Source organism: Pipistrellus hanaki (genome assembly GCF_964339955.1).
Source record: "Pipistrellus hanaki genome assembly, chromosome: 17".
NCBI lineage: Eukaryota > Metazoa > Chordata > Mammalia > Chiroptera > Vespertilionidae > Pipistrellus > Pipistrellus hanaki.
Window position 1 is genome coordinate 3,825,316 of NC_140519.1, and position 12,189 is coordinate 3,837,504.

Here is a 12,189-nt window from a genome sequence, read left to right on the forward strand (position 1 = left end):
AATGAAGTCTCAGCTTGGCTACTGGCTACTCAGAGCACAGGCCCAGCTGATGGGGACCGGCTGTGAACTAGAGGTCACTTCAGTGAGTGAGTGTAGGAAGGACTGCTGGCCCTTGTCTAGCAGAGACAGTCATGCTCAGTGGACATAGCTGGATAAGAGGGGCACCGGGCATCTTCCCATAAGTTACCAGAAGATTATATTCACGTACAGTTGACATGCAATTTGACCGAATACACACAAGTTTGCTTTCATGAAGGAGCATTTGGGAAAAAGAATCTTCCTTTTGGGACTTGAAGTATATCTAATCTCATGCATAATATTTCCATTTATTCATGGACTCCCTCAAGCTTTACGTTAGCAAAGATGTATTGAGCACTTACTCTGTACAAAGCACTGGACTGAGGTTGCCTTAAACAAATGCACAGAAGAAAGAAACTAGCCCTGAACATTGAATCTTTCTTCCAAACCAAGTGAGCTGCTGACATGCTGGCGCTGCTCCCAATGGGCACGGACACTCAATGGACAAAAGTAGGTTTAGTTTATTCTTGTATTATCTTTATTAATTATTGCATTATTTTCTATACTAACAACTATAAACCTGCTTTTGTCCTGCCCTGTATATAGCCCTTTCTAATAAGGATGTTCTCTCTGAGGAGAAAATATATTAAAAGAGAGGATCAGTCTAGTTCCTACCAGTGCATGTCCCCCATCTTCCTCGAAGTCCTCCTCTACGCCATCAGTCATCTCCTCGCCATCCGCATCAGGCCCTCCTTCTGCAGGCTCCTCAGGAGAGTGGTCTGCGTTCTCCGACACACATTCGTCTTGGATAAGCTCTATTGTCTCTTCCAATTGCTTCTTCTGAGCTTCTGGGGGAGGGAGGGGAGAAAGCAAATGACTACTAACTTGAGTTGCTCATGCACTATTTGGATAAACCATGAAGAAAAACAAAACAGTCTACCGCTAAGTGTGTGGCTAAGTGTGTGAGGAAGATAAGGTCCTGTCAATTTCAGTCAAATTTATTAAGTTTTGTATATCATGTACATGTCTGTTTTACATGTATGCTTATTCATTTTTTAATGGAATTAGAAAAAATAGGGGAATCCAAATGATACTGGTAGATAAAGAAGTGAAGATTTACATAAATTGCCCCACTGGTGTGACTCAGGTGGTGTCAACCAAGGAACCAAGAGGTGACTGGGTTCAAGTCCTGGTCGGGCACATGCATGGGTTGCAGGTTTGATTCCCCAGTGTGGGGCATGCAGGAGGCAGCTGATCATTAATTCTCTCTCATCATTGATGTTTCTATCTATCTCCCCTTCTCCCTTCCTCTCTGAAATTAATAACAAATATATTTTTAAAAGATGTACATAAATAGATTGATCTTTCTGGCTATACAGGTGGGGCAAAAGTAGGTTTAGTTTATTCTTGTATTATTATTTTTTAAATTAATTGTTGCATTATTTTCCATACTAATAACTGTAAACCTGCTTTTGTCCTGCCCTGTATATAGTCCTTTCTAATATGATGTTCTCTCTGAGGAGAAAATATATAAAAAAGGAGGGGATTAATAAAGCACAGAGCTTGCTCATTGGAGGAAGGAGGGTAAGAATGCTCACTGACAGGTTCAAACATAAGTGAGAAGGACAAAAGCTCACTAGGATATAAAACTCAGAAGCAGGTACGTCATCTCCCAGATAACATGTCTAAGTGGACGATCCTTTGAAATTTTAGTCTGAGTCTTGTTGACAGTTGAGGTTCACCTCACAGTTGAGAATCGAGCTCTGGTGTGGGGTGGCCTGGGCTTGGCATGGAGGTGCCTCCTTCCCCAACTTTGGGAAGCAGGGCAGAGAGTGAGAGCCCTCCATGAGTCTCTGTTCCTCAGTCTTACAAGCAGGATCTCTGCTGTGTAACTCTGAGGGGTTGGAGCAGTGACTCAAAGTGTCTAGTGGAGTAATTGCAAACCATAAGTGCTCAATTGACAAAGCAGAGAAGGCCCCAGCAAGGCTCTAAAGTGGTTGTTGTAAGACTTCATACATGTGTATATAAATTTATAAAATTGTCATCCAAATTAAATAGGAAAATAGGGAGTTAAATTAAAAAAAAACCACACAGTTTAATTTAGAAAAGTGGATCCAAGTAGCTAGATGAAGAGAAAGGCAAAGTAGGCAAAAGCTATAGACCCCAAATATCCTGAATTTAACTGCTATTAATCTGGAGCATATTAAACTGAGATGAGTCAGACAGACAAAGACAAGTAGTGTATGATATCACTTACATGTGGAACCTAAAAGCCAAACTAGTAAAAACAGAGAATAAAGTGGCAGTTTCCAGGGTCTGGGGGCAGGGAGAAGTTGGGACACGTGCTTTTTAAAAGTATGAATTGCAAAGAGTAATAAGCAAGGTCCGGAGACCCATTGAGTATTGACAACAATATTGTATTATAGTCATCAAACTTGTTAAGAGATTAGATCTTAATGCTTCTAACCACTAAAAAGAAATTATCACTGTGTAACCTGATGGGGGTGTTAGCTACTCCTGCAATGGCCATTATATTACAACTAGAGGCCTGGTGCATGAAATTTGTGCATGGAGGGGGTGGTTCCTCAGCCCAGCCTGCACCTTCTCCAATCTGGGACCCCCCAATTCCACAGTCGAACATCCCTCTCTCAATCCAGGATGACTGGCTCCTAACCACTCACCTGCCTGCCTGCCTGATCACCCCAACCCCTCTGTCTGCCTGCATGATTGCCTCTAACCCCTCTGCCTGCTGGTCTGATTGCCTCTACCTTGCCCCCCTGCCTACCTGATGACCCCTAACCTCTCTGCCTGCCTGCCTGATCACTCCTAACTGCCCTTCCCTGCCTGCCTGATCTTGCCCCCAACTACCTTCCCTTGCAGGCCTGATCTCACCCCCAACTGCCCTACCCTGCTGGCCTGATCACTCCTAACTGTCCTACCCTGCTGGCCTGATCTTGCCCCCAACTTATCTACCCTGCTGGCCTAATTGCTTCTCACCCCCTGCCAGCCTGATTTTATCCCCAACTGCCCTTCCCTGCTAGCTTGATCACCCCTAACTGCCTCTGCCTCATCCCCCAGCACCATGGCTTTGTCTGGAAGGAAGCTGGACGTCCAGAAGATGGCTAGTCGACCTGGCTTAATTAGCATATTACTATTTCATAAGTATAGATAGATTATATAGAATAGGATTGCTTAAATGGTTGGGCGGGGGATGGGTTTCAAGAGGAGGAGATGCTCTTTGCAGACAAAAATACATAATCCCTATATCTGGACTGATAGCCAGCCATAGCACTATACTGTCAAACTGGTCATTAAAAATTGAACTGCTTTCTTACATCTTACACCAAATGGCTGTTGCCCTTAAAACCCCTCCTTAGCCCCCATCTTAGGTTCTGCCCTCACAGATCACCCAGATTAGGTTCTGATTGGTCAGTTTATATGCCAGTCAGTATCAAAAGCTCCACCTCCTAGGCAATCATTGGCTCCTCGCAGTTGACCCAGATTTGGTTTTGATTGGTCAGTTGCTATGCCAGTCAGCGTCAAAAGCACCACCAGAGGCCGGGGGAGAAAAGAGAGGTTTGGCTGCTGGTGAGTAGGCTGAACTGCTGACATTTCAGAGAGAGAGAGAGGCTTGTCTGCTGGAGGCCTGGAGAGAGAAGCAGGGACTGATCTACAGCCTGCTTCTCTCTCCAGGCCTCACCAGCAGCCATAGCCACTGCTGATCAACCCCACCTCTCTCTCTCTCTCTGAGAGGTCAGCAGTTCAACTGTTCACCTGCTTCTTGCTCAGCCTGGTGTTCAATCAAGCCTTTGGTTGTTATGACCCTGGCTCTTTACATATATAGATGTATAAGTATATTCCATTAACATGTTATACTCCTTAAATTTATACCATCTAATATGTCAAATAGATTTCAATAAAAAACAATCAAAAACCCCTAAAGAAACAAAATTGCTAAGTTTCATTCATCTCATTTCCCTTCCACATATCACTTCCCTCTCCAGTTCTAGACCTTATCCTAGGCTGGTGGACCTCCAGGACTGTGACCAGCATCCCTTGAGAAGAGGCTGTGAGGGGAAGACTGGTTTGATCAGTAAAAACTTTGGAATCACATCAAAAACACACCTCCTATTCTCCTGTTGCCTCTGCCATTGCTGGTCCTTGGACCACACAATGGATGTGGACACTCTGGTTTTGTCCCCACATTCTTTTTCTCCTAAGAGTGTTTTTGTACTTAACACCTGACCCCCTCAATTCTAGCCTCTCTAAGTGATCATTCTGCTTGTTCAACTGGCCCTCAAATCCTGGGGTAGTATTTCAAGACAGAGAGAAATGGAATTTGGGTTGGGACAGTTATTATTCCACTAGTGAATTTATTTTTCACTAAACACATATAATACTGTAAATATTCTTTATCTCCCTTATGATTTTAATAGCATTTTCTTAGATCTAGATTATTTTTTATAAACATACAGCATATAGTACATATAACATGCAATATATATTAATCAACTGTTTGTATTATTAATAAGACTTCAGTCAACGATAGGCTGTGATAGTTAAGTTTTTGATGGGTCCAAAGGTATATGTGTATTTTTGACTGTGTGAGGGTCAATGCCTCTGACCCCTGTGTTGCTCTAGGGTCAACTGTACATTGAAAATTTTTCCAAATCTTAACAACCTTTCCTAGAGCAAAACTTTCTCAATTTTAGGTCATTGTGTTTATTTTTTGTTAATAAATGGTATCTTGCTTAAAATTGATATTATATTGGAATGTTTTGGTCTAGCATACCCATTTCTTCTCTAGTGGTTTCAGAAATATTGGTCTGAGAACTTTCCACTTTTTGATATTGGAAGTGATGTTCATTTTTTTCCTCTAGAAAAATCTCTAGCTGAGCTGTATGGTGGGTTTTCAGAGCCTCTCAGGGCCAGACCTTGGAGATGCACAGCCTGCATTGGGCTTTGGGTCTGAATTGCTCAGTTGTCTTTGGAGCTGAAGCTGATGTTGCTGATCCTGTTCTGAAGGCTATCCCTGTTCCTTTGGTCCACCGATGTCTGGACCAAAGGCTCTGACAGTTCACCCTACAGCTGTCCTTTGTCTCATTCCTGTTAAAGTTTCCTTGAAACTTGAGCTTTTGTCTTCAAGATCATTTGTCCCACTCAAAGGGCATGATATAGATGTCAGTCTTTTGTAAAATGGAAAGTACAACAGAAGGCAATTTTCAAGTCATATTTTGATGTGTTCTGTTCCCCTCACTGAATGCCTAATACAGACAGGAGATGACATAAGGTATTAGAGAGGATATGGGACCCATATTTTCTCTGATTACTAGTCCTACTACCCATAATTTTCTTCTATGAAAGCTGAGCATATCATTGGCCCACAGAAGGTCAACTTGGCTGCACTCAGAGTTGCTCTACATGCACATGAAGAGCAGGGGTGAGTGCTTTCTAAATTGTAAAGGCCACACTAACGTGTCAGCACAAAGGCTCTAAATAGTTCTTGAATTAAATTTTTTTAATTAATCATTAAGAATCATATACTCCAAAGACAATTTTGGCTTTGACATGGCCCCTTAATTTTATTTACACACAAATAGTGTTTTAAATTATTCCCTGTCTTTGTGTGTGTATTAATATACAACCTACATGAAAAAGATAAATGCATGGGAGACATGACCTGGGTTGAGAAAAAACTTTAAAGACAATGGTCATCGGTTCATAAAAGTTTAACAGAACACCGTCAGCCTGTGCGTTAGGACCTTTGGATTCCTCCAGCCGGGTCATCACCTCAGCTGGAAATGCCACATCACCTAAGCAAATGGGTTAAAGGAATGAAATTTCACAGGGAAGCACTTGGGTCAGTTTCACGAGCAGGTCCGACCTCGTAATTATCTTGTCGAAATAGAAAGAAAAAAGCAACTTGTCCTATTTTTATGAATAATAATCTACTTTTACTTCTGCTAGAAATGAGTAATATTTTTGTTTATTCTTACCTTCATAACAGTCTCTTTATCTGCATAATCCTTTTCCTTCCACCACTTTCACTTTTTATTGTATGAGTAGTCATCGTGTATGTGGTGTGTGTGTATGTGTGTGTGTGTGTGTGTGTGTGTGTAGTATGCGTGTTGTGTATGTGTTTGTGTGTATGTGTGTGCATGCACTCACACACATTTATGTCCCTACTAGTAAAGCTTCTTTGGGGCAGAAACATTTTCATTTATCTTTGTATTTCTGGTGGCTAACTCGGAGTTTTACATACAAATTAAATATTTGCAGAATATATTCATGAATTGTCATGGAACTAAAACATAAATGTCTGGGTGTCATTATTTTCATGGAGTTGGAGTGATTGTTGAATTTGGATCGTGTTAGCAAACCTATGAATCCAAAGAGAAATTAAAAGCAGCCTCCTGGCAACATTCCACAGCACAGCCGCACACAGCAAGTCCAAGTCAAATGTGAGGCCTGAGAGTTCCCAAGAAGAAAATCATAAATGATGGATTTCAGCAGAAAAAGCAAATGATTGATTTCAACAGGAAAAAAAGGGTTATTACGACTGCAAGGTAGTGATTGCTCACAAAATGCTGACCACGCAGAATTCACTACCGCAGGCATTGCCACATCCTGCAATGGGCTTATCACTTCACAGGTGAAGAAAGGGAGGCTCCATCCTCCCAGTAGACGTCCGGGGTCACACAGTCAATAAATGCCACTAAGTTCCCACTAAAGCATTCCGACTCTAAAAGGAAAAAGGCCTAACTTCACATGTGGAACGCTTTGGCCCTCTTCAGTAACCGAGCATTTTAAATTCAAGAATGAATTAGTCTGTTTAGTTTGGGCCCTTGTTGGAGCGGAACAATGACGGAGGAGTGGAGGAGGGAAAGGGACAGCTAATTCCTCTGCAGGAGACACCTCAGGTGCCAACATGCCTGGAGGGAGATGGTCTTCAACCTCAGTCCTCCGTCTGCCTGTGTTTGCCAGCATCTCTCTTCTATTTCAGAAGCTACACATGACTCAGAAAACAAGTGAGAATGTTTGGAATTCATGTTCAAGCATGTTCATTAAATTCAGTGTGCTGCATAGCTGCTGCCATTAATGTAAGTCTGAAAACTGGGTGAGCTGCAATCCAGCTTTTTGACATGCTGGCTTCATTGCTAACTCAGTGGCTGGAGGAATGTTGACACAAAAACATGACATTAATGCTGGGAGCCGAGCTAGTGTCCTGAAGGGGTTGTCTCACATCAGTATCAACTGCATTTAGAAAATTCTATATCACAGCTCCTGAGTCTCCCGCGATGACTCCAGTCGATGTGGTTTAGAAGACGTGGCTTCTTAGGGCCGGTACAGATGGAGCATGGTGAGCAGCAGGAGAGCCCGAGGGAACATCAGGTCCTTCGGCGCGTTCCTGGAGAACGTGACCGCCGAGCTGTCCACACCAGGCACCTCGGGCACCACAGGTGCCATATCCATCATTTAGAAAAGAACTGAGATAATGTTTGTTTAAGGTTTGTGGTAATTGTAAGGGTTAGAGATTACTTGCCCCGTTTTAATAAGAGCTGTAAGGCCCTTTCCAAATGGCGTGCAGTACAAAGTCGCCAGCTCTTGGTGGACTAGCTCTGGGGAGGTGTGGGCTGCTTGGTCTGGCTCTTGGTCTACCCTCCCCGGGTCAGGGTAAACCCCTCCGCTGGGACGAGGGATCAGGGGGCACGGCAGCCTGGAGCAGGGTCAGGTAGTGGTGCTGGGGTGAGGTCCTAACTGACCTAGTCCGTGTTCGCTGACAGACTCAGGGAGGCTAGGTTTCTATTCCCCACAGATGGTTGCACTGCTTGGTCAAATTACTAAGACGTCACTGAATTACACTCTTGAAAGGGGTAACATTTGTATTATGAAAATGTATCTCAATAAAGTGGTTAAAAAAAGAAGGCAGAACAGAGCCAGTGAGAGGTGAGGAGGATTGAGGACTGGCGTAGCTCTGGGAAAGCAGGGGACGGAATAGAGAGAGCAGATGCTTAGAGGTGGGGGGGATCTCGCTGGGATGGGAAGGGCTGCTGTCACGCTGATGAGAGGGACTGGGGCGAGACTCTATTGGGATAAGGAATGAGGAGAGCGTCCTTTGGAAGATGATGGAGTGAAGACCCAAGGCGTAAGGCTGCCCATCCAGTTTTCTTCCTGACAGTAGGCCTGACCTGCTTCTCAGGGCACTTCCTTTAGAGATCTGGCCATGAGAACTCTCACTCTGCCCCTTTGAGATGCAAATCTGTTACAGTTATTCGACCTGTCTCCTCTGCATCTGGAAAGTGTCCCTTTGAAATCTGACCATCCGGAGAGACCAGCCCCTCCCAGTATCAGTGGGAGAAAGACACCTACCACCCTGTCTCACTTCGCAAACATGGTGCTCCTGCTGCCCCTCTCCCATGCTGCCCCAGTACTGTCCGTGAGCTCCCGGCACTGGGAGCCCTGCCCTTGGTTCAGTGGCGTGGAGTGCGGTTTCCACCCTCCTCACAGCACTCTGGACCCTATCGCCACCGTCTGAAAGGACGTCTTCCTTGCCATTTTTTAACGTGTCCAGCTCAAAGCTCTTCCACAGTTACTTGAGGGGCAGCACAGGAAGCTCTCCAGTGCAGCTGGGAAGCTTTGATGGAGTTGTTAAAGGCACTCCCCCATTTAGCTTCTTTTGAAGCATAGTAACCTCCTTCTTGTATAAAACTGCTGTTTGAATTCTCATCTATTGTTAGATAGTCCCTAGTCCTGTAAGCTCTGTCACTGTAAACTGTCACTTTAAGACAATCTCTTATTCTATAAAATGACTTTGTTTTTAGTTCAAATAATAGGAAAAGATAAACTTAACTGTGTGACCTTGCAAGCTAGCCATCCAATGTAATAGACTAATCCTATATAATAAAAGGCTAATATGCAAATTGACCAAACGGCAGAATGACTGGTCACTATGATGCACACTGACCACCAGGGGCAGACACTCAATGCAGAAGCTGCCCCCTGGTGATCAGTGCACTTCTACAGGGGGAGCACCACTCAGCCAGAAGCCAGGCTCACGGCTGGCGAGTGCAGTGGTGGTAGCAGGAGCCACTCCTGCCTCTGAAACAGTGCTAAGGATGTCCAACTGATGGCTTAGTCCCCCGGGAGCACAGACTAGGCTGAGGGATTTCCCCACCAAGTGCACAAATTTTGCGCACCAGGCCTCTAGTACTGATAATAATTCCCACATTCTTATGCCAATTACTAACTCATTAAGTATTCAAGGTTACAACTGTCTGTAACAATAACTCACACAGAGCCCTTTGTAATATCTGCAAACAAAGAGGCTCAAAAGTATAAATACTGGAACTTCCTGTATGTGAGACTCAGAAATTTGGAAGAGACACCTTTCTCTGGGCCTCTCACAATAAACAACTCCTAATTATTGGGTCATTAAGGTGTCGCATCATGATACAACAGTTTAAAACTTTTAATTTGTGCAGTCCAGTATTTCTGAGACTTGTTAAGAGAAATAGCATTGTCTGTCCCTCCTTGCTTCCCATTTCAGCTCCTTAAAGCCTTTCTACTCAGTCAGCTGATTCTTTCAGAGATCTGTCCTCCCAGGTCTTCATGACATGATGCCTCCTCACTCCTCCACCATGTCGGTGGCCTGTCTGCTGATGCCACGCTCCGGACTGAGGCGGGATTCAGTTCTCTGCCACAGATCCCCGCTCACCTGCCTCCTCGTTTCCATCTGTGCTTTCTCCCATGTTTTCTGGGAAAGTTCCTCCAACTTGTCTTCCCTTCCTGAGTTGAGGTATTTATTTTGCCATGTGTTAATTTCTAAAAAGCTCTTTACCTGCCATTTGATTACTCAGTTTATGTTTCAGGTGCTTACTTCATGAATACAATATTTTCTCTTTCAGCATTTTTTGTTGTTTAGTTTTTGAAATTTTATTCTTCCCACACAATCTCAGTTTCTTCCAATTTGTTTTCTATTTTGGTATTTGCTTTTTATGTTACATTTTTTCTCCTGTCTGTTCACACTAACAGTGGGTGTTAGAGTGCCGACAGACAGTGTGTACAATGGGGACTGCATCTGCAGGGTGACCTGTTGACCATTTCATTGGGTGGCACCCATGCCAAGTTCTTTAAATCTTTCTTCTAGGGCTGTCATATTCCCGACTGAGAGGTCTTCTGGTGTCTTTCAGAAGCCTGGCTCCTGAGAGGGAGCGAATGCTGGGGATTTCCACAGTGAGAGTGCAAACTCTTCCTCCTCTCTTTTTCAAATGCTCTCCAGTCTGTCTAGCAGCCCAAGATCTGTTGTTAGAGTTTGGCTGGAAGACACTTCTCCAGCCTCCGACTGGGCCGAGAGCAGTCAGGAGAACAACATGGGTTTCTGGTCCCCCAACGGGCATCCTGCCATGTTTTCTAGAGGAAGATGGTTGCTTTCTGGCTGAGATTTGGGGGAGTTGGGTAATTAAAACCAGACCCAGGTTGCATGGGTGTGTGGAGTCCGGCCCACTTTTTCATCTTCCCAGCCCCCACAGCTCTGTCCCCATTCTCCCTAAGACAAGGGGTTTTCAGTTTACAACACCATCACATTTGATGCAGTTGCAGGAGGGAACAGGGCTCAGTTGTGTTTGCTTAGCATCTATAGCCAGAAGCATCAGCAATTTGATACAAACTGTCAATGACAGGAAGGCACCAGAACAGAAATGGGGTCACACCATAGGTGGCCACCTGGTCACAGGGAAGCAGCGCACTGCCTCTGAGAGCCACAGTCTGTGGCCAGAGGAGAGAAATGGCGATGGTTCAAGATGCAAAGTCCAATTACTGCAAAGCAGCCGAAGGAATTCTTGACACTCATCAGAGTAAAGAAGGCTGCGAAGATGTTGTGACCAAACTCTGTGGGCAAATTATATTGACATTCTGTTCCAAGGTGTAGGAAGGCTGGGGTATTTTAGCTCTTTTTAAATATTTCATTGGCTGTTACCTTCACAATTGGACATTATGCTAGGTTTCAGGGACATAAAAGGGGAACTGAACCCAGTGAGGGCAGCAGACATTTGATTCAGAAGAGAAGTCCCTGCTGTAGGCGTCTAAAACCCCAGTCTGAACAGGGACCACATGACTAACATCAGTGCATACCCCTGGGCACCCATACAATAGTTGACTGAGCAGCTCACCCATGCGCAGGTGAGCAGCCAGCACCTGTGAAATGTCTGGAAATAAAGGTTTTTATTTTCTGTGCTTCCGGTACTCCTGTGTATTTTCTTGGTCGCCTGGTAGGCTCAGTAACACACCCACAGACCTGGGCTGGAGACCTGGTCTGCCACTAACTGGTTATATGGCCATGGAAAAGCCTGCTGGCCTCAACCCTCTGTTTTCTCCTCAGGGAAGTGAGGGGTGGATGGGAGCAATGGCTTTCAAAACTGTTATTATTTTTCCAGTAAAACTTTTTGCAAACAAAGTCATAGGTTGAGTCCCAATGGATAAAACAGATGGAGGTGACGCTAGTTATCCACTTCTACCACTTTATCTGGTCTCCAAGGGGCCTCGGAGGATCTGAGGCTGCACAACACAGTGTCAGCCTGGGCACTGGTCACCTCCAGGCTGACCCCAGTCCTCCCATTCTGTGATTCTAAACGAGGTTGTGGCCACAGGAAAAGCACTAACATTGCATGAAAAGGACTGGGGCCCAGTGTCAGAGCTGACAGTTCAGAGCCCAGAGATGTGACATGTCATCATCGACTTGGCCGGGTGGCAGAGACATTTGGTGGTGAGTTCTGAGCTGGGTCCTGAAATTTCACAGGCTCACAGAGATGCAGGAGTTGGGCTTTGTGATCATGACCTTGAAATCCATTCAATGTTGCTGCACTTACTCTAATGACGAATGAATTATATTTTTATATAATTCATTTGTCATTTATATATAGCATTAGTCCATGAATTGACTTTATTTTCTTAAAAATTACTTGATATCGAGCTATAAACTTCCAAGGACAATCCTACCACTCCTTATTAGCATCAACATACTTGTCATTTTCCCCCTTTTGTGAATATATGAGTTTTAGACAAATTGGCTCATGTTCTCTGAAAAGCAAAAGACCAGATCCCACTGTTGTAACTCTAGCTTACTGACTGCATTCACAGTGAATCTGCCTTCAACTCTATGTGGCCTGCCCCTGG

The 12,189-nt window shown here is 44.4% G+C and overlaps 1 protein-coding gene across 6 annotated transcripts in view; it reads right to left on the reverse strand.

Moving 5' to 3' along the window:
* RALYL (RALY RNA binding protein like) overlaps positions 1-12,189 on the reverse strand; it is a 501,772-nt gene that overhangs the window by 22,722 nt on the left and 466,861 nt on the right. For 5 of the 6 annotated variants that reach the window (XM_084864793.1, XM_084864798.1, XM_084864794.1 and 2 more), the window contains one exon: positions 694-866. In XM_084864793.1, the coding sequence (XP_084720919.1) occupies positions 694-866 (173 nt within the window). The remainder of the gene's footprint in view (positions 1-693; positions 867-12,189) is intronic. The other variant, XM_084864796.1, reaches the window with a different exon arrangement.